This window comes from Macrotis lagotis, chromosome 1 (assembly GCF_037893015.1).
Source record: "Macrotis lagotis isolate mMagLag1 chromosome 1, bilby.v1.9.chrom.fasta, whole genome shotgun sequence".
Lineage (NCBI taxonomy): Eukaryota > Metazoa > Chordata > Mammalia > Peramelemorphia > Peramelidae > Macrotis > Macrotis lagotis.
In genome coordinates this window covers 343715636-343743568 of record NC_133658.1, presented here as the reverse complement: position 1 = coordinate 343743568, position 27933 = coordinate 343715636, and the positions used below count along the sequence as shown (strand labels likewise).

The following is a 27933-nucleotide window of genomic DNA, read 5'->3' as shown; positions in this document are numbered from 1 at the left end:
TATTTTATTATTATAATGTAAATTCTCAAGGGGAAAGGATTAATTTTTTTTTACTCTTTGTATCTTCCACAGTGAACAGAAAACACAGTGCTAAAATTCCATAACATTTTTTGAAATATATCCCCCCAAGATTGCTGAGCAGAGAGAGGCCTGAGCCTCTGATATATATCAAAATGGCAAAGATGAAAAAAAAAGAAAATATCAAATGTTGGAGAGAAAACAGTCATATTAATGTACTGATGGAAAAATTGTGAACTGATCCAGCCATTTTGGAAAGCAACTTAGAATCACATCCTGAAAGCTATTAAATGACATATACCCTTTGTTTCAGCTAACTCCAAAGAAATCAAAGGAGGAAAGGTTCCAAAAATATTTACAGTGTTTCCTTTTATGATTGCCAAAATTTGGAAACTCAGGGAGTGTCCTCCTATTGGAGATTGGCAAAATAAATTCTGGTATATGAATATAATAGACTATTATTATACCATAAGAAATGATGAAAAGATAATTTCAGAAGAAACTTGGGAAGACTTTTATGAACTGACAAAAAACAAAGTGAACAGAACTAGAACAATTTACACAATGACAATATAATAGATAAAAAACAATTCTGAAAGATTTTAGAACTCTGATCAAACAAATGATAGACCAAGAATCAAAAAAATAAGTAAATAAATAAATAAAATATGTCACTCTCTCCTGCCGGTGTGGTGATGAACGTAATATAGGAAAAGATCATACATATTTGGACATACTTAGTGTGACATTTTGTTTTGCCAGATTATATAGATTTATATATGTATTAAGATATTTGGTTTGGAGGTTTATTCACTCTTTGATCTTTTATTTATCTACTGAAGAATGACTCTTACTCTTTTAAATTTGAGTAAGGTATCAAGGACAACAGGTACTTTGAAAAGAAAAGTTTCAGGAATCAATGGGAAGCAAGAGGAACTGTGTGGAGGCAGTTTTTTAAAATCATTTCACCAGGGGAAGAAAGGCAAGATAATAGCATGATAGTTTGAGAAGATGGAAGAAATGGGGAAGTGAGGAGGGATGGGTTTGGGGGTGGGGATATAATGAATTTCAGTTTGCATATTGTGATGTTGTGATGATGATGTTTTGTCTTTCTCAAAGAAGACCATCAGAGAGGTCATTCCATAACAGGCACATGAACTGGATCTGAGTGAGGGGCTGCTGTGCTAAGTTACCAGCTTCACCTTCTCCTCCAGAACCATCTGGGTCCAGTGGCCAGATACAAATCAAGACTACTGGGGATGATCTTGGATGTGAAACAAGCAGGGTTAAGGTCACACAGACATGTCAAATGTCTGAGGTCAAATTTGAACTCAGGTCCTCTTGACTCCAGGCCTGGTGCTCTGTCTACTGCTCCACCTAGCTACTCATGTATCTTCAATTGAAGATACAGGACTGGAGTTCAGAGAAGTGGTTCTTAGATAAAGAATCATCTTGAGGCAGTTAGGTGGTGCAGTGGATAGAGCACCAGCCTGGAGTCAAAAGGACCTGAGTTCAAATCCAAACACACACTTATTAATTATTTAGCTGCGTGACTTTGGGCAAGTCACTTAACCCCATTGCCTTGCAAAAGAACAAAAAAAATCATCTTCCTAGAGGTGATAATTGAAGCTATAGAAAAGATGAACTCATTAAGGAATAATCTAGAGAAAATGAAGAAAAAGACCCCTGTGTTTAGGAGGAAGACAAAGGGCTGTGGAGAGGTATCACTTTGGTTGGAGAATCAAGGAAGGCTTCATGATGGAAGTGGCATCTGAACTGGATCTTGTGCTTTTTCATATCCTTGATATGGCCTAACATAGACCTGGGCACTCAACTTATGCTTAGTATAAACACACGGTGACTGATCAATTGACTAATCCTTGCTGTCTCAAGTAAGACCCTTAGAGTCCTCCTCAGGCTCAGAGGACCACGGACATTCCGAATCATCTTCTTCCATACACTCAACCACAAGGCTCCTTGAATCACAGTGGCCTCTTAAGATTCTAAATTAAGAGTTCAAAAATAGTAGTTTGTGGATTTGTTTATTCCTAAGAGTAGCAGCTGATAGATAACTGGGGACATGAATCCTGGAAGAGTAGCAGCCCTGGAGCAGAGCCTGAGCGCCCCCCCCCCCCAACCCCTTCTACCTTCTGCCCTGAAAGTTGCTTCTCTATTAGTCTGACACCCTGTAAAAGGGAGAAGGGGCCAGGATAGGGACCAAGGAAAGGCCACTTGAAGATGGGTCTTCCAGAGCAGGCAGCAGGCCTGTTTCAGGATTCATACTGGACATCTGTGGCAACAGCCAAAAAGCCCTGAAAAAGCAAAAGTTCCCCTGGTTAATGAAGTGAGGGAGGGGTTCTCTAGTCACACTCTCCAAAGTTCTCAGAGACTACAGTTTCACCTGGGACTTTCTGAGGGACACTCAGCTCCCAAGCTAAGTGATATTGAAAGAGTTGAGTAGAAAGCATCCCTGGACAGGGATCAGATTTGAATCTGAATCCTGTGAGATCCTGGGCAGCTAAGCACTGGGCCTAGAGTCAGGAAATTGTTGCTGAATCTTCAGTTTCAGTTATATCCAAATCTCTGGGAACCCCATTTGGGGTTTTCTTAGCAAAGATACTGGAGTGGTTTGCCATTTTCTTCTCCAGCTCATTTTACAAATGAGGACATTGAGGCAAAACAGAGTTAAATGACTTGACCAGGGTCACACAACTAATCAATACCTGAGGTCACATATGAACTCAGATCCTTCCAGACCCAGCTCTCTATTCATTCTGTCACCTGAATTCAAATCAGAACTCAATTACTAGCTGGGTGACCTTGGAGAAGTTGCTTAACCTGGTGCCTTAGTTTCTTCATCTGTAAAATGGGCTGGAGAAGGAAATGGCAAAACATTCCATTATCTTTGCCACGAAAATGCCAAATGAACTTATGAAGAGCTAGACATTAGGCAGACTAACATTAGGCAAGCTATCACCCCTCTTCAGGCCTCAGTTTCCTCCTTTATAAAGTTAGGGGATTGGATCAATAGCTGTGTGATCTAACCTCACAGAGCCTCAGTTTCCTCATCTGTAAAATCAAAGGATTGAAGATGATCTTTGAGGGCTCTCCCAGCTCTAGCTCTCAATAGAGAGGTTACAGTGCTCCTCTGTGGTCATTCTAGGGAATGACACTTTCCTTAGTGCTTTATACCAGAACCAGACAAGTCCCAGGGGCATTGGGAAGGGGGAGGGGGTTGTAGCTTCCACCCTCTTCCCAAGGACTGGCTCTCCACAGTGCCCTCTGGCAAGTATGGGGGGAAGAGGTGGAGTCACCCAGCATCCACTTGAAAATTTCCCATAGCAAAGAACTGGCTGTGCATCTTGTGGCAGTCCATCCTGTGGCAGGGCTACCTATTTGTAGCATACTTGACCCCTCCAACCTGATGACAAGAATAGATCTCCCCTTCCTTCTGGAGATTTCCCTCTTGTTCTCTGTTCTCTCTGAGTGGGAGAGCCAGAATATGAGAGAGACAAAAAACAAACAAAAACATGGTACTCCAAGCTGGTAGCATGTCAAAGCTAAAACCTTTGAATCAAACATAAAATATTACAACTGCAATGAATGGAGAACACCAGGGATCATCAGAGCTTAAGATCTGAAAACAGCATTAAAGGGAAATTTAGAATAGAGTATAGGGTGCCAGAGTCCGGAGTGTTTATAGAGATGTGAAAGCAGCCTTTTCATTTTACAGATGGGGAAAGGAAAAAAGAAAGCCCAGAAAGGACAAGAGACTTACCCAAAGTCCCTCAAGCCACACAGGGATGGAACTGAAGTCAAAACAAAAGGGGCTAGGCAAGGATGGGAGGCAATATGTCAAGGAGTTGAGTCTTTACTATACAGTACATGATGTCATCCTGGAGACTGTAGAGGTAGGGGAGTTGGGGCAAGGGGATGGAAAAAAGCAGAAGGGACACAGCTGAAAACCTAAGGGGAGCGGGCAGCTAGGTGGTGCAGTGGATAGAACATAGTCCCTACAGTCAGGGGAACTTGAGTTCAAACACAGCCTCAGACAAGTAATAATTGCCTAGCTGTGTGACCTTGGGCAAGTCACTCAACCCCACTGTCCTAAATAAATTTTTAAAAAAACCTAAGAGGGGGCAGCTAGGTGGCACAGTAGATAAAGCACCTGCCCTGGAGTCAGGAGTACCTGAGTTCAAATCTGGCCTCAGACACTTAATTACCTAGCTGTGTGGCCTTGGACAAGCCACTTAACCCCACTGCCTTGCAAAAACCTTAAAAAAAAAAACCTAAGAGGAGGGGAGGAAGAAGTGCTGAGGCAGTGATCTGGGAGCAGGATCGTGGTTCCTGGGATACAGAAATTGGGTTCCAGTAAAGAGATTAAGACCACACCCACCTTTTGGATGTTGATGACTGTATTTTGAAGGCTGATCTTGGGCAGCATGGTCAGAGGGTAGCCTTCCTTGAGTTTTCCTAGGGAAAGGCTATAAACTGAGTTCACTTTTCCAACAGCAGCCTAGAGCCTGGCAACCACTAAACCCAGTTAAGATGTGGGTTTAAGATGCCATTTCCCCATGGAGACCCCAGCCCCAGGAGCTTCTCAGGGGGCTTCCCCTGGCATGAGGACACAGGAAAAAGATGCTCTGTCCTGGAATGCTACACCCCAGCTTCCTCCTTCCTCTTCTTTTTTCAGTCTTTTTCAGTAATTCTCCATCCCTAATCTCCCTCCACCCCTGCTCCCTGGAGGTTCCTGCAAGACAAGTGACCTAGGCAAGAATCCCAGTTCAGACACTGAACCATCAAGTGACACTGGGCAAGTCACATCTCTTTATACCTCATTTGTAAAATGAGATTGATGATAAAGCTGCTGGGCCTCTTTCCCAGAATTGTGAGGACAGATGTGAGGATTTATTTCAATTCCTTGCCTTTCTGTCTCCAGGGACAGAATTCCAGATGTGATTTGATATTATTTTTTATTATTATTTGTTACTATTTTCCTGGAACAGGGGAGTGGTCAGGGAGTGGTGAAAACTCACTGTTGGTCCTAGGCAGTATGACTGACTTCAGGGCAATATTCAGCAGATTCTCCAATTTATCAATCTGGGAAAGAGAGATGAGTCCATGGGGAGGTACCAACATTTTAGGTAAGATGAAATGGAGGGGGATGGAAAGTAGAATGCAAAAGCAATGGGCTTAACTTCACAGTGGTCCCTCCCAGGTCAAACAGTCTACATTCTGGGGGCCCTTCCAGTTTTGACCTATGAGTTCAGGAGGAAGAAGGGAGAAAGTGGGGAAAGCAGAGAAGCAGGAGAGGAAGTGGGTTATAGGTGGGGCTTATAGGCCCTGCCATGCCCCTGCATCTAAAGTATCGGGTCTAACACTGCCCCAGCTCCCTTCCTTGTCCAGAAACATAATCTTTCCCTACTTCCCCAGGGAGAAAATACCCAGAGAGGGACAGTGTGTGAATGGTTGCTGGACTAAGGAATTAAGAGGGGTGGGTAACCCTAGATCCTCAACCTGATTCCCTGACAGGGCTCTTACCTGGAAGGGCCCGATATCTGAATGAGCCAGGGTCAGGTTGAAGCTGCAGGAAGAGGGAATAAGTGAGATCCTGCCCCATATCCTAGATCTGAAGGGGTGCTAGGACCTCACCTTGATGGGAGGCAAAAGGCCAAGGGGGTAGAGTGGGTACTCTCTGCTTCTCAATCCCAAACCAACTATTTCTCTCACTGTGAAACAGCATTGACCCCTCTACCCCCACCCGAGCCCCCACAAAACCAGAATCACCCTCTTTAGGAATAGGAGAAACTCCTAGAGATGGGAAAAGTAGAGAGAACTCACTTATCCAGTATCAGAGAAGCCCCAATATTCTTTCCAACAACAAAGATCTGGGCTGAGACTTTGATATCCTGTCAAGGAAACTGTAGTTCAAAACCTGGCCCCTCCACAAGTGTCCCTAGCCCCTGCCCCTTTTCCACAGAGAAGTGAATTCAAGGGAAATGGAATTTCTCTAGGATAGGGCTTAACCTTTTTTTGTTGTTGTCATTGAACCCCTTTGACATTATGGTGAAATCAGACACTTAAAAAAAATACATAGGATGATGTATTGAAATACAGCTATCAATTTTTTAAATAATGTTCATGGATCCCAGGTTAAGAACCTCTAGGGATTCAGACCAACATAGAAATGAAGGTCTGGTCTGGGCAGTGACAGTGATCAGGACAAGTGAGACCAAACCAATCCCCCTAGTAACCTCAGTTGAAGCTAGGCACAACTTTTTGTTCCCTTTCAAATATTCTCACCCCACATGAAATTTCCCACCCCTTCCTCTCTGCCTCTACACAGACTCCCCAGGCTTCTGGTCCCAGACCCCTAGTCTACCTCAACCAGGAGGGAAGACCACTCAAGACCTAAGGAAGTTCCCTCTTTTGTTATCCATGTCTCTTCTCTCTCCTGTCTTGTTCTTGCCTCATTTCCTGTTTGTGAATCTTGTTGTCCCAATTAGTCTGCTCTGTGGAAAATGTCCAGAACAGAGAAATAGGGAGGCAGTATGATACAATGGAAAGAGCACCAGTACTGGATTCAGATCTTATAGTGACACAAACTACTTGTGTATGATTTTTTTTTTCAAATCACTTAAATCTCCCAGGGCCTCACTTTTCTTATCTGTAAAATGAAGGAGTTTGACCAGGTGCCTTCCAAGAATCCTGTTAGTTCACTCTCTGTTCTGTGATCCAGTGAAATGGGAAAACTATGTCACTTCTCCTTCTGGACCTTAGTTTTTTTTTCAACTGTATAATGAGAAGATTGGGCTAGATATTCTCTAAAACCTTTCTAGTTTTCACATTCTGTTATATATTTCACATTCTATTATATATATGTATATATGTATATATATATATATATATATATATATATATATATATATATATATATATATAGTTATCACTGACATTTTATGGTCAAAGTTCCCCATGTTCTAATATTATAAGGCATGAGGTCCTTTTTATTGCTATATTCAGGTTGCCATTCCAATGAAAGTCAATAAATATTTGTTAAGTCAATAAACATTTGGGCTAGGCAACAGTGGGAATTAATATTAGTTGAACTAAGTTGGACAGTCTTGGCTTTGCTCCCTGTATGGGCAGAGCTTTCCAGAGCCCTGTTACTTGTCATTGGCAGAAGATGATATCAGGGCCCAGACTTAGGGCACAGGCAAGTTCCCTAAGAGCTTGGAATTTGATTTGGATCTTCAGGGAGTTACAGAGTCCTGATTCAGAGTCTAGGAATTACTTTGGTATCCATGAGCCAAGAACAGGGACAATTACTCAGAGAGTATACTAACACCTGCCTACAACTAAAGATGATAGTGAAACCAGTACTTGGGCTCCACTTATAAAAGGGAGGCCCATGATCTTGAGAGGGTGGGGCTGCCCACTCACAATATGCAATAAGAAGACCGGTACTCGGGAGGTTCCATTGGGCAGAATGAAGGCCTGCAATGCCCCAGGCAACAGAAGATGCAAAGTTTCTGGATGAGTCTGAAAACTGGGGGGAAGACGAGCAAAGAGCTTCAGGGCCATAGGTACATCTGGGAACTGCTTCCAGACCTGGAGGGGGTACAGAGATGGAAGAGGGAAGACAAGAAGGTTAATAAAGTCTGACATTTGGAAAATTGTGCAGGGAGGGAGGTCATGGTAACTCTTTCGCTCCCCTTATACCCTGTCTGAACTTGGGGTAAGGGCTAGAAGCTGAGGGGGAGAAATCAGACTAGGTTCCAAAGAGTTATAGAAGCCATCGGTGGGGTTAGGGTGCATCATGGACAGCCAGCCCTCACAGGTCAAGTTTGTCTTTGGTACCCCCAAATTTCCCACTCCTATCCCAGGAGGAGAGAATGAACCCCCCTGGGGTTCACATGAGGGACACATGATCCTTTAGTGGGCTGTTTTAAGCCTCATCTTGATTAGGAAAACTCTGAATTCCTTTCCAGTCTCAGCTCTGCTTTTTACTAGCAGTATGACCTTGGACAAGTAACTTCACCTCTCTAGACTGTTTCTTTGTCTCTCTAAAGTCTAAAGTTTGGGGATGTTATGATCCAAAAGAAAGAAGCTCTAGTAGCTGGAGTCCTGAGCTTTGACTTCTGGGAATCACCTTCCAGAGCCCCTTAAACAGCATCAGGTAAATTCTTTCCTGGGCCTTCACTTAAAGACATTGTGGAACAGATACAGATGCATTGTGGATTTGGCATCAGAAAAACCTGAACTTGAATCCCACCTCTGATACTAGATTTGAAACCTTCAGGAAATTCCTTAGCTTGGGTCTGTTTCCTCATCTCGTGGTGATAATAATGTCTATCATACTCCCATTACAAGACTGTTATGAGGTTCAAAGACATAATTCCTCCAAATCGCTTAAGTATTCGAATATTGGTCATTGTTGATCCTGAGGGTGAGATATTGCACTGTTCTGGTCACCTGAAAGTCCTGCCTGGCTAAGGGGCTATTCCCTGCCCCCGTTATCCCCCTCCCCCCCACCACTATGCAGCCCTCAGATAAAGTTCACATCTGGTTCATCATATTTGGAGTTCTTTGCACACCCACCCACCGACTTACATATATATACACGCACATCAAAATACTTGGTGGCATAGTAGATAGATTGTTGGGCCTGGAGTAAAAAAGACCTAAGTTCAAATCCTAAATATGACACCTCCTGGTTATGTACCCCTGGGCAAGTCATTTAACCTCTGTCTGCCTCAGATTGCTCAGCTGTAAAATGAGGATAATAGCACCCACCTTGTAGGGTTGTTGTGAAGCTCAAATGAGATATTTGTATCTCATTTATATTATTTGTATATTGACGGATAGAAAGTGATACATAAATGCTTATTCTCTTTCCCAACCCTATATAATTAGGAAGCTCAAACATTATCATCCTCCACCCCTTTCCCATCCTATACAATGACAGCTAATATCCAAACTGAATAATTCCTAGGTCCTGGGTTTTTTAATTGTTGTGACCAGTAGCAAGTTGTGGTGAGTCATTTAGTCATTTTACAGATGAGGAAACAGATAAATGGAGGTAAATGACTTGTCCAGAGTCACCCCGCTAGCAAGTGTCTGAAGCTGGATTGGAACTCACATCTTCCTGACTCCAGACTTGGCACTCTATCCACTGTGTTACCTAGGTTCAGCAAAGGAAGCAGAGTGGTTTGGTAGATAAAACACTGGCCTTGAAAGTCAAGAAGACCTGGGTTTGAATGCTGGGTGTTGGACAAGCTGTATGACCCTGGGCAAGTCAATTAACCTCTCTGAACCTCAATTTCTGTAATAGGGATAATTATAGTATCTACATCATAATTGTGTGGCACAAATGAGATCATGGGCATAAAACATAAAGCTTAAAGCACTACATAACCTGTGAGCTACTGATATGTCAGATAATTAATTAACAGATACTCAAATACTCAAATGAAGGTAGATTCTGGCATTCTCTCCAAAGATCCCATCCCATCTATATCTGCCCACCCTATATGATTCTTGTTCAGCCCTCTCAAACATTTGTCACAAGGGGGTACCCAATGTGCCAGAGGCCTTCCTCCATTTCTCCTAACCTGTTGTTCTTTGTGATAGCCATATATGGTATTTATATAAATAATCGACAAAAATTTTTAAATAATACTGGATAAATTGAAATTAATCACAGAGGGTTAATCATAGACTAAGGATGATAAGGAAAGGCTTCTTGAAAGGGAAATTTTTTAACATCACTTGTACAAAAATATTCATAGCAGCCCAGTTTGTAGTGGCAAAGAATTGGAAATCAAGTAAATGTCCAATTGGGGAATGGCTTAACAAACTGTGGTATATGTAGGTTATGGAACACTATTGTTCTATTAGAAACCAGGAGGCACAGGAATTCAGGGAAGCCTGGAGGGATTTGCATGAACTGATGCTGAGTGAGACGAGCAAAACCAGAAAAACACTGTATACCCTAACAGCAACATGGGTGTGATGATCAACCTTGATGGACTTGCTCATTCCATCAGTGCAACAATCAGGGACAATTTGGGGCTGTCTGCAATGGAGAATACCATCTGCATCCAGATAAAGAACCGTGAAGTTTGAACAAAGTTCAAGGACTATTCCCTTTAATTTAGGAAAAAAATATTGCTATCTTATTGTCTGATTTTGTTATCTCATACTTTGTTTCTTCTTTAAGGATATGATTTCTCATCACACTCAATTTAGATCAATGTACAACAGGGAAACAATGTAAAGACTGACAAATTGCTTTCTGTGGGGGAGGGGGAGGGAAGTAAGATTGGGGGAAAAATTGTAAAACTCAAAATAAATAAAATCTTTAATAAAAAAAAAGAAAAGGAGACTTTTAACTGTGATTTGAGGGGTAGAACAGACATTCAGACCACTTTTAGTGGGTCATTATATATTACTGTGGTCGTGCCTGAAATCAGAAAGACCTGAATTGAAACCCATTCTAGGACATTTACTAGCTGGGTCACCTTAAGCAAGTCACCTAATTGTTTGCCTCAGTTTCTTCTTCATAAAATGATCTGAAGAAGCAAACCACTCTAATATCTTTGCCAAGAAAATCCCAAATAGGGTCACAAAGAATTGAAATGCCCAAAACAACAAAAACTTATTAGTGTAGATGAATAATTAGAAAATTGAAGTGTTGCCTTTAGTTGGTAAAAAAAATAATATATTTAAATTACAAAAAAAAAAAAAGAAAATTGATAATTGTGACTCAAGAGGACAGTGGGAAATGCCTTTACTGAAACACTAATTTACTGAATGTAACATTTCCAGGTTGGCAGGGACTTTGGAAGCCACCTAGCCTCCCTGAACAAGAATCTCCTTTATAGCACACCAAACTTTCTCTCTAATGAGAGAGAGAATATATATCCTACTGAGGAAGTTATTTCAATTCTGAGAAATTCTGAAGTTTTAATAGTTTTAATTGATAGGAAATTTTTACTTCTGAAATGGAAAAAATCTGCCTCTCTGTGACAACCTCTTCTCTTTTCTCCTCTTCTCAACCCCCAACAAACAAAATAAATCTAGTCCTTCTTCCTCTTTAAACCCTTTCAAGAATCATCAGCATTTCTATATATTGCCACAGCAGAAAGGGATAGAAGGAGAAATTACATTTAAAATAACTATAGACAATATAAAATACCTAAGAATCTACCTGCTAAGGCAAACCCAAGAACTATATAAACACATTTATGAAACTTTACACACAAAAAAAATATCTAAACAACTGGAGAAATATTAATTGCTAATGGGTAGGCAGAGCCAATATAATAAAAATGACAATCCTACCTACATTAATTTACTAATTCAGTGCTATACTAATCAAATTACCAAAAAATCATTTTAGAGAACTAGAAAAAATACCAAAATTCATCCAGAAGTACAAAAGAGTAAGGGGATTAATGAAAAAAAAATATGAAGTAAGGTGGCTGTACCAAATCTTAAACTGTATTATAAATTAGTAATCATTCATCTTTTTTGGGGGGGGGCAATGGGGTTAAGTGACTTGCCTGAGGTAACACAGCTAGTAAATATCAAGTGCCTGAAACTGGATTTGAACTCAGGCCCTCCTGACTCCAGGAGTAATACCTAACTGCCCCCATGAAGTGGTGATTGTCAAAACAATCTAGTACTAAGAAATAGAGTGATAGATCAGTAGAATAGATCACACAGTAATAAATGACCATAGTAATTTAGTGTTTGATAAATCCAAAGCTTTTGGAACAAGAAGTCACTATTTGACAAAAATTTTTGGGAAAACTGGAAAGTAGTTGGGCAGAAATTAAGGCACACACTAATGTAAGGTCAAATGATTTTAGATTTAGACATTTAGACATAAAGAGTGATATCATAAAAAAATTAGGAGAGCATGGGAAAATGTACCTATCAAATCTATGGATAAGGGAAGAATTTATGATGAAACAAGAAATAAAGAGCATATGCAATCCAATGCTGCCAAGATTAGAAGGAAAACAGGGGTAGCAGCTAGGTAATACTAGATAGAGCACTGGCCCCGGAGTCAGAAGGATCTGAGTTCAAATTCAGCCTCAGAGACTTAATAATTGCCTAGCTGTTGACCTTGGGCAAGTCATTTAACCCCATCGCTTTAAATAAATTTAAAAAAATTTTAAAGGAAAGAAAAGGGCAGAGCCAAGATGGCTGCATGAAGGCAGCATTTCCCAGGAATTCCTTCCCCCCCAAACTCCAAAAGTCAACAAATTATGACTCTAGCCAAAATTTAGAGGGGCAGAACCCACAGAAAGACTGAGTGATACATTTTCCCAGTCCAAGGTAACTTAGAAGTTCCAAAGGTGTGTTTCACCAGGACCAGGGCTTGGAAAAAAAGCCACAGCTGCAGTGCAGCCCAGACTAGCCCAGAGATCACCAGCAACAGTTTGAAGGGGCAGGGAGAGAATTCTGCTACACTAGAATGAGTGGGCAGTGAGGGAGCACAGGCCGCAGTGAGAATCTGGAGAAAGCAGCCTGCACTCCCAGAGATAGTAAGGGAAGTATGCAGAGATTTCTCTGCTTTCCCTTGGGGTAGGACTTTGATGCTAGCCTACAATCAGATCCAGATTGCAGTTTGGGCAAGTACTAAGTAGCCAAGCAGGACTCCTCCTTACAGCTCAAGGGCAGAGGGAAGTGAGGTGGTCATCTACATATCAAAGCACAGGCAATAGAGCATAAGGCCTTGGAAGAATAAAGTTCCCAGTGGGGTGTCCCCCCCAAAAAAAAACCCCAAATCCTAGGAAGTGCTGTAAACTAGTCTTGGGCTGAGGAAATGAGTAAACAACAGAAAAAGAAGAATCTGACCATAGAGAATTACTTTAGTCCCATGGAAGATCAAAACACATACTCAGATGATGACAAAAATGAAGCTTCCATATCCAAAACCTCCAAGAGAAATAGAAAATGGGCTCAGGCTATGGATGAGCTCAAAAAAGACTTTGAAAAGCAATTAAGGGAAATGGAGGAAAAATTGGGAGGAGAAATGAGAGCAATGAGAAAAATCATGAAAATCAAATCAATATCTTGGTGAAAGATATACAAAAAAAAAAGAAAATAATATGTTAAAAAACAGTTTAGGGGGTGGCTAGGTGGCATAGTGGATAAAGCACCGGCCTTGGAGTCAGGAGTACCTGGGTTCAAATCTGGTCTCAGACACTTTTTTTTTTTTACTAAAAGTGTATTTTATTTTCAGTTCAATCAAGGTACTGAATAATGACTACTGTTACAGTCTCAACCGCTGAACATTAACATTGTTAGCATTATCTTTTTGAAAAACCAAATAAAATTAAATTAATCCAACTAGGTCCCTTTGGTGGCAATAACTGCTTCTGGATTTGTCCAGCATATCGAGTCCTTTACAATTCTTGTTTAGTCTTTAATTCCTGTTGATACCTCCATATATGAAAGAGCTGAGAGGCTCCTGCTGCACCGACAAAGAAATTAACAGCAAACAGACTCCAGTTTTTAGGAATAATAACAAGGGAGTATCTTGACCAAGTGAACCCTGTAGCCATCAACACAGCAGACTGGGCTGTGCTCAGTTTTTCTGCAGGCCTGGCCATGTCAGCCAATCCAGCACAAACCAATCCCCATTTCATAATTGGTGCCCAGAAAAATACAGTTTTAGGACCTGCCGGGTGGTTGTAGAGCAGCCTCAACTTTTTGGGCAGCATCAGCTCCACCTTGTCGAGCAGCTGGTGGTAGGTGGCCCACAGGCCTCACACCCCGGAGGTGGCCATGCCCTCTCAGCTGGTGACCCAGCCCGGCCTGTCACCTCGGCCACCCGCGCTTCCCCAGGGTGCCCTTCTCTCCAAGTGGCGATGCCCCCTGCTCGGGTGGCCCTGGGGCCCAGCGGAGGCTGAGAGGGGTGGCTCAGACACTTAATAATTAGCTAGCTGTGTGGCCTTGGACAAGCCACTTTAACCCCATTTGCCTTGCAAAAACCTAAAAAAAAAAGTTCTCTGAAGAAAATAACTCCTTCAAATGCAGAATGGAACTAAAGGAAGCTGATGACTTTGCAAGAAATCAGGAAGAAATAAAACTCTTCCAAAAATGCCAGAAATTAGAAGAAAATGTGAAATATCTCACTGGAAAAACAACCGACCTTGAAAACAGATCCAGAAGAAATAATTTAAAAATTATTGGGCTATCTGAAAGCCATGATCAGGAGAAGAACCTAGACTTCATTTTTCAAGAAATAATACAGCAAAATTGCCCTGAGATCCTAAAAGCAGAGGGTAAAATAGAAATTGAGAGAATTCACCAGTCACCTTCTGAAAGACATCCCAAAAGAAAAACTTCCAAGAATATTATAGTCAAATTCCAAAACTCCCAAATCAAAGAGAAAATTCTAAAAGCTGCTAGAAACAAACAATTCAACTACTGAGGCTCCATAGTTAGGATTATACAGGATCTGGCACCATCTACATTAAGGGCTCATAGGGATTGGAATATGATATTCCAGAAGGCAAAAGATCTTGGTTTACAACTGAGAATCAACTACCCAGCAAAACTGAACATCCTCTTTTAGGAGAAAAGACGGACTTTCAATGAAACAGGGGACTTTCAAACTTTCTTATTGAAACAACCAAGGCTAAGCAGAAAGTTTGATCTCTAAGTACAGGACTCTGGTGAACCATAGAGGGAGTAGAAGAGAGGGACTAACTATGAGGAATTTAATGATATTGAACTGTTTGTACTCCTGCATGGGAAGAAGACTCTGATAATTTATATGAACTTTCTTATTTAACAGAGCTGTTATATAGCCAGGACATAGGAAGGAGCGAAATATAATGGTATAATATAGTAAAAAGATGGAGTCAATGTGTGATAAAGGAAAGTACTGGGAGGAAGGGAAAGGCGATGAAGAGGAAGCTAAGAAATTTCACATAAAAGTCAAGAAAAAGCTTTTTCAATGGAGTGGAAAGGGGGAAGGCAACAGGGGAATGAGTGAAACTTCATTCTCATCAGAAAAGGCTCAGAGAGGAAATAACATAAACAATAGAGTGAGGAAATCTATCTTACCCTAGAGAAAAACGAGAAGAAAGGGATGGGATAAGGGAGAATGGGGGGAGGGAAGGGGGGAATAGGTGATAGAAGAGAGGGAAGATCGAGGGAGAGGGTACGCAGATTCAACTTTTGGACATGGCTAGGATGAAAGGAGAGAGAAAATAGAATAAATGAGAGTGGGGAGAAATAGAGTGGAGGTACAGCTAGTGATAGCAACTGTGGGAAAAATGATGAAGCACCTTCTCTGGTGGACTTATGATAAAGAAAGGAACTCACCGCAGAGACAGAGCCATTAAAATCTGAACACAGACTGAAGTACATTTTTTTTTCTCTCTCTATTCTTGAGATTTCTCATCTTCTTGGGGGAGGGTTTATGTTTACTCTTGTAACACATTTAATGTACATCAATGTGTAGCATGGAAACAATGTAAAGACTATCAGACAGCCTTCTGTTGGGGGGGAGGGAAGGGAGGGTGGGGGAAAAATTGTAAAATTCAAAATCTTACAAAAATGATAGATAGATACTATTGTATATAATTGGAAAACAAATAAAATGTAAATTAAAAAAATAAAAAATAAAAAAGGAAAGAAAGCAGGAAAAAAATTTTTTGGTATGTCTCTCTGGTAAAGTCCTCATTTTTCTTTTTTCTTTTTTTTCTTTAGGTTTTTTTTGCAAGGCAAACGGGGTTAAGTGACTTGCCTAAGGCCACACAGCTAGGTAATTATTAAGTGTCTGAGACCGGATTTGAACCCAGGTAGGGCCGGTGCTTTATCCACTACGCCACCTAGCCACCCCCCATTTTTCAATCATATAGAGAACTCAGTCAACTATGAGTCATTCCCCAATTCATAAATGGTCAAAGGATATGAAAAAGTAGTTTTAGAAGAAAAATATATATTTTTTTCTTGTTTTTTGCAAGGCAATGGGGTTAAGTGGCTTGCCCAAGGCCACACAGCTAGGTAATCATTAAGTATCTGAGGTCAGATTTGAACTCAGGTACTCCTGACTCCAAAGCTGTTGCTCTATCTACTGTACCACCTAGCCATCCCAGCAGAAAAATATTAACGTTAGATAGCTATAGGAACAATGTTCTAAGTCACTATTGATTGGAGAAATTTAAATTAAAGCAAGTCTGAGGTCTCACCTCATACTTATCAGATTGGTTAATATGGCAGAAAAGGAAAACGACAAATAATGGAGATGTGGAGAAATTGGGACACTAGTGAGCTGTTGTTAAAGTTGTGAACCAATCCAATCATTCTGGAGAGAAATTTGGAACTATGACTAAAGGATTCCAAAATGTTACCCTTTGACCTAGCAATATCACTACTATTATATTTTGTATCCCAAAGAGATTTTTTAAAGGGGGAGGAAAGGTCTATTTGTACAAAATTATTTATAGCAGTTCTTTTTTGTGGTGGCAAAGAACTGGAAATTGAAGGGGTGCCCAACAATTGAGTAATGGCTGAATAAGTTATGGTTTATGATTGTGATGGGATACTATTGTCCTATAAGAAATTAAAGAAAGATGCTTTCAGAAAAATCTAGGAAGACTTACATGAATAGATGCAAAGTGAAGTAATATTCAGGATATCATTGTACACACTAACAACAATATTCTATGATGATCAACTCTGAATAGCTATTTTCAGCAAAACAATGATTCTAAACAAATCTGAAGGACTTTTGATGAAAAATGCTATCCACATCCAGAGAAAGAATTGATGGAGTCTGAATGCAGATTTTTTTATCTTATTTTTATTTTTTGTCTGTTTTCTTTCACAATATGGCTAATATGGAAATACGTTTTGCATGACTGTACTTGTATAATTGGTATCAAATTGCTTGCCTTCTCAAAGAAGGGAGGAGATTGGAAAAAAAGGAAGAAAAGAATTTGGAACTTAAATTTTTTAGATAAATATTAAAATATATCTTTACATGTAACAGAAAAATAAAATATGAAGAAAACAGCAAAACAAAATAAAAAAGGAAAAAGGAAAAATATACATATATGTATGTATGCATATATATATAAAATGAATTCTGTTTTGGACATGTTAAACTTGATATGCTAATGGGATATCTGAGAGAGGATGAATTTAATTCTTCAGAAGTTTTGAGTTAAATTACTTTAAATGTTAGATAATACATTGATTTTAAATTTAATACCTTTGAAATTAAAAAAAATAAAGTCTTTCAAATACCTGAAGATAGCATTCATGTTCCCTCAAACTCTTTTCTCCAGGACCCAGTTCTCTCAACTATGTCTTATACGGATGACATGGCTCTCAAACCTTGGATAAGTTTGTTCCCCTCTCTGAACATTAGTTTCCTTTCTTTGTCAAATGAAGAGAAGCTGTGTGATTAGCAAAGAAGCCCCTAGACAGGAAAAGCAGGGTTCAAGTCATGGCTCTGCCACTTTATTGGGTGACTTCAGGGAATTCCAGGTCCTCTTTTAAAAAAAGGTGGTAGGTGAAAATGATCTCTAAGCTTCCTTCCACTTGTCTTTTAAGCCCTTTATAACTTGGCTCTTCTTCTAACTTTCTTATCTATTTATAATTTACTCTCCCTCACATAATTTTCAATCCAGTGATACTGGTCTCCTTGCAGTTCCTTAAATAATACATTTCATCTTCCTACTCTGGGAATTGTCATTACCCATCATCTATGCTTGGAACTGTCTCCCTCCTCATCTCTCTACCTCTTAGTCTCCTTGACTTCTTTTAAGTTCCAGTTAATCTCACTTTCTATAAGAAACCATTCCTTATCTTCCTTAAACTTAGTATCTTTCTGCTATGATTATCTACAATTTATCCAGTATTATTTTTATTTGCATATATTTTCTTTTTTCATTTTATTTTATTCTGAACTTAAAAAATAAAATAAGCATTTTCATACATGGTAGGCTAGATAAAAAAAGATAATTGTACTGCAAATCTATTATGTACGGTTTGCTATTCCTTTTAAATATACAATAAAGTTATTATGTAACTTTTTTTTCCCCTTTTCCTTCCCCTCCCGTCCTAGAGATAGCTATCATTAGACACAAATATGCACATATATGTAAAACCATTCTATATGTATTTCTATTTATCAGTTATTGTTTGTATATTGCTATTGGCATATTTTCTTCCCCATTAGTCTGTGAGCTCTTGAGAGCAAGAAAAGTTCCCTCCCTTCCTTTATCTCCCCACCTTCCCTTTATCTCCCTTTAAGCACCTACTTTGCGCCAGCAGCTGTACTTCTTATCACATAGTAGTTGCTTAACAAATGTTTCTTTCAAGTCCATTAAATTCATCTACTCTGGATAAACAGTAGAAGTTTCCTGTCTTTATCACAACAAAAGGAAACAGATTTTTGGGGGGAGAATTAACTATGGACTGTGTGTGTTCGGTACAGACTCAGGTAAATGACACTAAAGAGAGCAAAAGGAACATGGGCAGGCTGAGAGGCAAAACAGATGACCCTTACCTCAGGCACAAGGCCTTTGAAGCTCTCAGTGTTGAGACGTAAGGGAAACTTCTTGGGGATCTGGAATGATGGAGGAAGGTCCCTTTCAGCCTTACCCATCCCTCACCTTTCACAAGCAGGCAGCAATCTCCATCTTGCTCCCTGAGCTCACTGCCCCTCACCTTCCCCCAGCTAAAGACCCACCTTCTGCAAGAAGTCAGCTTCTCCTTGCTCCCACCCGCCCCAAGCCCCTTGCCTGGCTATCATTGAAGGTCCAGGACAACGCCCCAGCCCCCCAGGAAACGAAGGCTGCTGAGTTGGCCACAAAGTCCGAAAGGCCGAGGAGCAGCATGTGTTTCTTCTGTTCCCAGAGTGAGATCGGAGAGGAGGTCACCGGAAAGATTTTCGTGGGTTCACTCGGGCTGAAAAATTCACCCTGGGGTAGGAGGCAATTATGGAGAGGGGGGGAGAAAAGACAGGACAGGGAAACTGAGATAGGAACACTCAAAAGTGCCCCATCAAGCCTTTTGTGAAGATCCAGTCCCAATTCCTTTGCTGTAATGTGTCTTCTTTCTTTTCTTTTTCTTGCTTTTTTTTTTTTTAGGTTTTTTGTAAGGCAAATGGAGTTAAGTGGCTTGGCCAAGGCCACACAGCTAGGTAATTATTAAGTGTCTGAGACCGGATTTGAACTCAGGTACTCCTGACTCCAGGGCCGGCTCTTTATCCACTATGCCGCCCCCTCTTTCTTTTCCTTTCTTTCTTTCTTTCTTTCTTTCTTTCTTTCTTTCTTTCTTTCTTTCTTTCTTTCTTTCTCTTTTTTCCTTCTTTCTTCCTCTTTCCTTCTCTTTCTTTCTTTCTTTCTTTCTCTTTCTTTCTTTTTCCTCTTTCCTTCCCTTTCTTTCTTTCTCTTTCTTTCTTTTTTCCTCTTTCCTTCCCTTTCTTTCTTTCTTTTTCCTCTTTCCTTCCTTTTCTTTTTCTTCCTTCCTTCCTTCCTTCCTTCCTTCCTTCCTTCCTTCCTTTCTTTCTTTCTTTCTTTTTTCCTCTTTCCTTCCTTTTCTTCCTTCCTTCCTTCCTTCCTTCCTTCCTTCCTTCCTTCCTTCCTTCCTTCCTTCCTTCCTTTCTTTCTGAGAAGGCTGATTTATTTGTGCTTTTTGGAGGGAACAATTGGAGTTTTAGTGACTTGCCCAAAATCACACAGCTAGTATACTAGTCCAAATTTGAACTCAGGTCTTTCTGACTCCAGAGTTGGTGCACCACACTGCCTAGCTGTCCCAGGTATGATCTCTTTCTTAGCATCATTTTCCTCCTTCATGAAATAAAGCCAATTATCCCTGACCACAAAGAATCATGAAACCCAAACAGGCTAACCGGTAGAGAAAATATAAAGTGCTTAAGAATCATAGACTTGGGGCGACTAGGTGCTGCAGTAGATAGAGCACTGGTCCTGGAGTCAGGAGTCCCTGAGTTCAAATCCAGCTTCAGACGCTTAATAATTACATAGCTGTGTGGCCTTGGGCAAGCCACTTAACCCCATTGCCTTGCAAAAAAAAAAAAAAAAAAAAAGAAAGAATCATAGACTTTCAGAGATGGAAGGAACCTGAGAAGATATTGAGTCCAACCCCTGTCACTACCCCAAACCTTCCTGATATGAATCATCCAGTCTTTACTTGGATAGTGTATAAAGGATTAGTTAGTAGAATTTCAGAATGTTAGATCTGGCAGAGACCTTGGAGCATAAATTATAGAATACCGGAACTGGAAGCCCCCTTATTTTATAATGAATAAAATTAGTTTCTTAGGGTGCTCAAACCTACTAAAGTGAATATTCATGGGCTTTTGGATGCGGCAATAAAGGACATGCTTGGGAAAAGAAAGCTTAGAAAAGAAAGTGGCCTGGGAGATCCAGATATACCACAGGTTTGCTCTGGGACCTTGGGTTAGTCACTTGGTTCTATCTGGCTTCTTCTCATCTGCAAAATAGGAACAACTAACTTGTACTTTCAGAGAGAGTGTAGGAAAGTGTGATGCTTAGTAGATAGGAAAGATGAGGAACAAAAAGGAGGAAGGAGAATGTCAATGATAAAATGAAAATAGGGAGAATGAGGAAGGAGGACAATTAGGAGGGTAAATAGAAGGTTGAAAAAATGAGGAAGATTCAGGAAGGAAAAGATAATAAGGAGTATGGGAAGGGAGATTACCTTAAGGTCCAGTTCAATGCTTTGTTCTGAAATCAGTGGTGCTGCTACCAGAGAATAGTTCAAGTCTGCAAAGGGGCTTATGTGGATGGATTCTGGGAACCAGAGCAAGAAGGGACCACTTGTCCTCAGAGGGTTCTCCTGTGATCCTCATGACTCTCTCCCCAGCCCTCTCCCTCCCAGATCCAGGCTCCTAGTGCCACCCCCTGACCTGAGATGTTCTTCAGCAATGTTTGTTGCAGAGTTCTCATCTCTTTCTGGATCTCTTCACACAGCTGAGCAAGGAGAAAGGTCCAGGAAATTGGAGAAAGGGACATCTTAGGGAGGGTGAGGTCACTCCCTGGCATCAGTCCCTGCCTGGACCCCTTCCTGACCTCTTGCTCTGGTCCCTCCAGTTCCCAGAATCCCATCCCCAGAGATCCAAGCTCAGGGTTTTTTACATTCAATCCTTTTTTTCATACATCATCTCTCTTGTCTGGGGGAGAAGAGGTAGAAGGATGGAGTGGGGTAGTGGGGAAGCTCTCAGATGTATCCTCTAGAAATGGGGGGAGAGTCTGTGCTGACAGGTTGGCAGGATTAAAATAATAAACATCAATAATTCCTACTTTATTGCTTTAAGGTTTAAAAACACACACACATACATATAAATTATATATATATATATGTATATATATATATATATATATATAAACACACACATTGTCTTATTTGATCTTCACAGAGAAAGGCTCCTTAAGTACTCTATTTCTCTGTGCCTTTCAATGTCTTCTCTCTGTCTCTGTGTGTCTCTGTCCCTCTTTCCCTTCCTTCTATCTCTTTTTCCTTCCCCTCCCCCACTCTCCTTCTCTGACTCTGTTCTTATGTCTCTCTCTCCTTCCTTCTCCTCTATCTTCTCCCCCTTACTCTCTGTGACTGATCTCTCTGTCTGAATAGTTTCTTAGTTTTAACACCAACCATCCAACAACCAACCATCTCTGTCTCCTTCTCCCTCCTTCTTCTCTTTCTCTCTAGTCTCTCTCTGACTCTGATTCTGTTCTCTCTCTCTCTCTCTCTCTCTCTCTCTCTCTGTATGTGTGTGTGTGTGTGTGTGTGTATCTCCATATGTCTCTACCTCCCTCTCCCTCCTTCCACTCTGTCTCAGTCTCAGTGTATTCCTTGGGGATATGTTCTATAGTGATTCAGATGGTCAGATGATTTCTTTCTTCTGTGAATTCTCTACCTCTTCCAGAATGTAGATTCCTGGAGGCCGATGACAATTGCCCTTTTGTCTTTATATGCCTATTTGCCCAGCACAGGACTTTGTCGAATTGAATTATTGAAGGAAGAAAGACACAGGTCCTGGGAGGTTAAGTGATTTGATCAAGGGTACCAATTATTGACTGAGCTAGCCTTTGCACTGATTGCCTATCCATGGGGGGCAATAAGATCAAAAGATATTTCCCAGATAAATTCAGGGTATCTGAATAATTTCTTAGTTTTAACATCAACCATCCAAGTGCCGATGGCCTGATAAATTGGCTCATTCATAATGTCATAATGTTGATGCCATGATATCAAGGACCTCATAAGACTGTTATAACAAGCAATTGATGTGTGTATTAGAATGGAGGAGGCAAAAAGAGAGTGGGCCTAGAGCTAAGAGGGGGAAAGAACTAAAAGGGATCTCAGTCTGAAGGAATTAGGTGAGACTTGACGGAGGGATTGCAAAGGGAAGAAAAATAAGGGGGGCACCTAGATGAGGAAAAAAAGAAAAATTGGCTAGGGGTCTAGAGATAAGAGGGGAAGGAACTTGAAGTGTCAAAGGGGTGGGGATGGTCTTGGGAAGGAGGAAGAGCTTGAGGTGGGTTTTATAGTGAGGTAGGTTCCTAGAAAAGGGCTACTGAAGAATCTCACCTTGACTTCCAACTCCTGTCGAATGACATTCTTCAGCACTCTAGTGAAGATGTTATAGAGCCATCTAGGGGAAGAGAGAATAGGAATGTGTGCACCTGACACCCTCTTCTTGTCCTGGGACAGTCCTCTGACATTGTACTTACCTGGATCCCTCAGAGATGAGGATATTCAAGTCCCCAATTTGGCAGTTACAGTCTTCAAGGCTCATGATCAGGTGTCCAGTGCCATCCCAGCCCACCTCTACTAGCATGGCCAACATCATGTTCTCCACACTCAGCTTGAGGGTTTCACTCTCTTTTCTGCTTAGTGAGATGGAACAGGAGAGGGAAGGTAGGCAGCCCACAGATACAAAGAGCTTGGGAGTAATCCCACTCATGGCCACCAGAGAGCAGCAGCTGCCCACTGAGGCAGTTGATTCTAATGACTGTCTCTCAAATTTGGGGTGGCCAGATTCCCACAGGAAACAATATGTATAATCTCTGGACACACCGTATTGCAGCATCCCTCACTGATAACTGGAAGACTTCCAGGAAGAGGTGGTAAAGTATGAGCTGGACTGAACTTGACCAAAGAAAGTAAAAAAATCATTAAAAATATTCAAATTTAACTGTCCCCTGGCCTTTCTCTGTAAAATAATGGTATTGGATCAGATGATTTCTAATGTCTCTTCCAAATCTTAATCCCATGAACCTGTGAGCCCAGATCCAGAGTCCTACAGAGAATGCAGAGGTAGGGTGGATACTTTCAAAAGATTGGATTTCGGAAGCTTGGGAATTTGGAGTCTCAGGATACAGGAAGGGATGAATAGAAAAGCCTGAACCTTGAATCCATAATATCTCTGTGTTAAAATATTGGATTCACCACTTATTTAATATGTGTCCTTAGTAATGTGTTCCCTCTTTAGGCCTTCTTTACCCATTCATTCCTCTCTCTCTCTCTCTTTTTTTTTTTTTAGGTTTTTTTGCTAGGTAATGGGGGTTAAGTGGCTTGCCCAAGGCCACACAGCTAGGTAATTATTAAGTGTCTGAGGTCAGATTTGAACTCAGGTACTCCTGACTCCAGGGTCGGTGCTCTATCCACTGTGCCACCTAGCCACCCCCCGTTCCTCTCTTAAATGGGGGAAGGGGGGTGGAATTGGACAGGATGCGTCCTAGTCCACAGAATCAAAAGTCTGTGTTCTTTGAGGATCTGAAAGTTTCTAATGGGGGTGTTAGGCATATGTCTGTCATTAGGGAAAGGAGGGAACCAAGGATGAAAGTGGGAGAGGGGATTGGGGTAACTCAGTCAATTCTTCAAAGTCCTTACATTAAAAATGAGTTCACAGACCAATGACCAGTGACTTGGGCCTCTGCAGGTCCCATGGACAGTTTGAGCCTTGAGTTGGGAACAAGTGCAACCAACGTCTTCCCCAAATTTACAGTAGTTACCTTGAGCCTGTAAGGAAAATATCAGTTGGATACTGAGCAAAGGGAGCAGAATCAAGAGAACACTGTACACATTAACATTGTGAGTTGATCACCTTTGATGGATGCAGTTCCTCTTAGCACTAGGACAACCCTAAGAGACTGCCTATGGATAATGCTATCCCCATGCAGAGGAAGAAAAACAAATAAAACAAAATAAAAAACCCCTACAGAATCCAAATGAATACTACATTCACTTTTTTAAAATTTCTCATGTATTTTTTTTTCTTACCTCATGATCCTCTTTGTTTTCCCTTAAGCCTAATTCCTCATACCAAAAATGACTAGTCTGTAAATATATTAAACACAAATATGTATGTACAATATTCACCTGACTGATGCTGAGAGGAAGGGGATAGGAAGAGAGGGTGGAAGGAAATTAAATAATTTAAAAATATGCATATGCATGTGGATGAATGTTGAAAAGCTTTCATAACATATAATTGGAAAAATAAAATATCAAATAAACAAAAGGAAAGTATCAGTTGAAGCTCACTTTCTTGACCCAGCCTTCCTCAAAGGGTCTCTTCTACTCCCAGACCCATTACCCAGACCCAATTATGTCCAAGGTGGAAGTCTCCTAACAGACAAACTGACCCCCTGTCAAAAATATCCCTTGGAGAGACAGTTTGAAGCCATTATGCATCCTAAACTGTCATAAAACAAGGATCATTGAAGATTAAAGGGTCCTTAGAATAGGGAACAGGATTATCAGAATTGGAAGGACTTCTAGAAATTATCTAGGTCAAACTCCTATTTCACGGTTGAGAAAACCAAGATCCAGAGAGGGAAGGGTCTGCCAGGCACTTCACAAATATTATCTCTTTAATTTTGACAGGGGAACTCTGGGATTAGAGATTTTAAAATCCTATTATTTGATGTAATAGAATGCTTGCTTTCTGATGACTCAGTTTCCTTATTTGTAAAATGGGGGGGGTTAGTCTAGAAGGAAAAGATTCATTTTCACATAGTACTTTGAAGTTTTCAAAGCACTCTCTTCCCAATCACCTCATGTAGTTCGGAGCACTTATTTTATTATGCCTATTTTGTAGATGAGAAAGCTGAGGCTCTGAGAGGTTATGTGTCTTGCCCTAGGCCACACAAACCTGAGGATGGTCTCCTGACTCTAATTTCAGCAGCTTCCTTATTCCACCCAACTGCCTAAGTTTGAACTTCTCTGTTCAAATATTTCTTCTAACTGTGACATTTTTCAGTCTGTAATCAAAGCTTGAGATAGAGGGGTTTGGGAGCTGGGGGGTGGGGAGAAGCAGGATAGCTAAGTGAAAAATCTGATGTCCATGGAGGTATTTGAGTGGAGTAAGGAGAGGGCTGGGGGAGCAGGGAGGAAGGGTGGTAGGGTTGTTTATGGGAAACAGTTGATGGGGAGATCCTTGATTTTCATCCCTCTCACCCTGTCACGGCATACTCCACATGACCTGCAACAGGGATTGAGTAGGAATCCTGGTAATCTGGGATTGGCATGTGCAGCAGAGTAGTCTTCAGTAACTCCATCCCAATCTGCTTCCCTGCAACAGAGACCAACAGGACCATCAGCTCTTCTTTACCTCCCTGCACCATGGCCTCCCTACCCCATTATGGAGCACCAACCATAGTCCAGGGCCTTCAGGTTGATCTTCATTTTTATTCCAGGATTTACTGACTCTGTTCTTACTCCCAACAACATCACTAGGAACCACAGCATCTTAAAGCTTCTCCAGACCCTGCTGTGGGATGGATTGAATATCAACAAATAAGGTGGGATGGCTTCTTTACTCTCCAGCAGTCAATTAATTAACAAATATGTCACCAGAGTAAGACCTATCGTAGATCCCACCAAGCTGGAAAGTGTTGGGCATTGCCAGCAATAGGCTTTCAAAGGGCTAGCCTAGCTAAGTAGAAAGTTATAATTAGGTGGTGTTTGTTCTTCTTTCTCTCTCTCTCTCTCTTTTTTTTTTTTTTTTGGTTTTTGCAAGGCAAATAGGGTTAAGTGGCTTGCTCAAGGCCACACAGCTAGGTAATTGTTAAGTGTCTGAGATCAGATTTGAACCCAGGTACTCCTGACTGCAGGGCCGGTGCTTTATCCACTACGCCACCTAGCTGCCCCCTTGTTCTTCTTTCTCAAAGAAGACTGACATCAGGGTATGATGCCATGACAAGAACATGCGGTAGATTTGAGTGAGGGGACGCTGTGCTAAGTCTCCAACCTCATTTTCTCTCCTGGAGTCATCTGGGTCCACTGGCCAGATATGAATCAGGACGACTGGAGATGGCCCTGGATGTGTGGCAATCAGGATTCTATTTGTCTGAGTGAGCTTTCTCTCTCCTGCCCTAGATAGTCTCCCCCCTTCTACCCCCACTTTCCACCCACCATCTGTTATTGGTTCCACCTGGTTCTAGATCAAGATGGCATTGCTACCCTCCCTCCCTCCTCCACTTTCCATCCTCAACACCCAGATATATATACATACCCAGACATACCCACAAGAGGCCCAGTCTTGGCCTTACCAAAGGTCACACAGCTTGTAAGTGTCAAAGGTTTGAGGTCAGATTTGGACTCAGATATAGGAGTCCTCCTGACTCCAGGGCTAGTACTTTATCCACTGTGCCACTTCACAGTGGCTAGAGTTCAGGGTCTGGAGTCCAAAAGATTCATCTCACTGAGTTCAAATCTGGCCTGAGACATTTATTAGCCATGTGACCCTGGGCAAGTCACTTAACCCTGTTTGTCTCAGTTTTATCATCTGTAAAATATGTTAGAGAAGGAAATGGTAAACCCTTTTAGTACCTTTGCTAAGTAAACCCCAAATAGGGTCATGAAGAGTCAGATATGACCGAAAAATGACTGAATAACAACATATAGCAATAGCCAGGCATTGTGCTAAGCACTTTTACAAAAAAAAAATGTAATTGGATAGAGGTAGCATGTCCTCCCATGTCCAAGTTGCAGCTCTCTTGCTCACTTGCTAGTGACCTTAAGAAAATCATTTCCCTTTCTCAACTTCAGTTTTCTCATCTGTAAAATAAGGTTAACAATTTGTGGGCTCCTTCCCTCACAGATTTCCTCTGTAAGGAAAGTACTTTGTAAAATCTTTAAGATTTTGTTATTGTATAGAAATGAGAGTTGTTATGATGAGGGCAGGATTTGTGTAGCACTGTTCAAGGAGACAACTGTATCTCCTTAGCACTGTACACACAGTGTACACAAAATGCTTAATAAAGGCTTATTGAATTTGAAGTCTTTTTTTTTTCTGTCTCCTCCATTCTTTCTGTGCATTGATTGCTGGGCCTCCACTTTCACCACCATTCATTGAGAGTGAAGGTAGGAGAAAACTTTGAATTCCTTCACAGGGGCCTCTGTCTGTGGCTGGTTCCTGCTCCAGGAAGACCTTAGACCAGAGTCTGCCTCTAGGATTTATCCCCATTAGCCTAGCACAAAGAGTGCTCTAGAAAAAAGACTGTGCTAAAGGGTCAAACTTTTTAAGAGGGTTTAACATCTTATAGAATTTCCTCCCTACCAAACTGCCCATTAGGATCTCAAAGCACTTTCCACCCTTCTATTTGGCTGAATGGAGCTTTCATTCTCCTACCCTGGACAGTCTTCCCCCCTCCACCCCCACTTCCCACTCACCATCTGTTATTGGTTCCAGCTGGCCCTAGATCAAGATGGCATTGCTACCCTCCCTCCTCCACTCTCCATCCTCAACACCCATATACACACATACCCAGACATACCCACAAGAGGCCCAGTCTTGGTCTCTAGGCTCAGCCAGAGCTTCCCCTTCTCCTTACCTTGGGCTGTTTCAGAGAGGCAGCAGGAGTCTGTTCTCTGACCCTTGGG

General features: G+C 41.2%; 1 protein-coding gene and 1 pseudogene across 2 annotated transcripts; both read right to left on the bottom strand.

Moving 5' to 3' along the window:
• Nucleotides 1-562: 562 nt before the first annotated feature.
• On the bottom strand, nt 563-27933 carry LOC141505731 (bactericidal permeability-increasing protein-like). Of its 2 annotated transcripts, none has more exons than XM_074211833.1 (16): nt 27885-27933; nt 25704-25819; nt 25507-25621; nt 23938-24066; nt 22776-22931; nt 22633-22696; nt 20951-21014; nt 20743-20834; nt 18801-18980; nt 18566-18625; nt 7462-7629; nt 5860-5927; nt 5560-5602; nt 5055-5118; nt 4415-4491; nt 563-2330 (listed from the first exon to the last, which is right to left on the bottom strand). In XM_074211833.1, exons 2-16 carry the CDS (start codon nt 25795-25797, stop codon nt 2289-2291), a joined length of 1416 nt encoding a protein of 471 aa, XP_074067934.1. In that variant the 5' UTR covers nt 25798-25819; nt 27885-27933; the 3' UTR covers nt 563-2288. The 2 variants fall into 2 exon arrangements, with proteins under 2 accessions (XP_074067934.1, XP_074067935.1); XM_074211834.1 differs by having other exon boundaries at nt 27828-27897.
• Nucleotides 13440-13823, bottom strand: LOC141517639 (mitochondrial pyruvate carrier 2 pseudogene; annotated as a pseudogene).

What these genes read in the sequence shown, in the direction of transcription:
- LOC141505731 (XM_074211833.1), bottom strand. Translation starts at nt 25,797, where the DNA reads ATGCTGTGGTTCCTAGTGATGTTGTTGGGAGTAAGAACAGAGTCAGTA. An exon ending in CTCATCTCTGAGGGATCCAG is followed by an intron (nt 22,697 to 22,775) that starts GTAAGTACAATG and finishes CTCTTCCCCTAG; the next exon opens with ATGGCTCTATAACATCTTCA. An exon ending in GCTTCTCTGATACTGGATAA is followed by an intron (nt 5,603 to 5,859) that starts GTGAGTTCTCTC and finishes CTCTTCCTGCAG; the next exon opens with CTTCAACCTGACCCTGGCTC.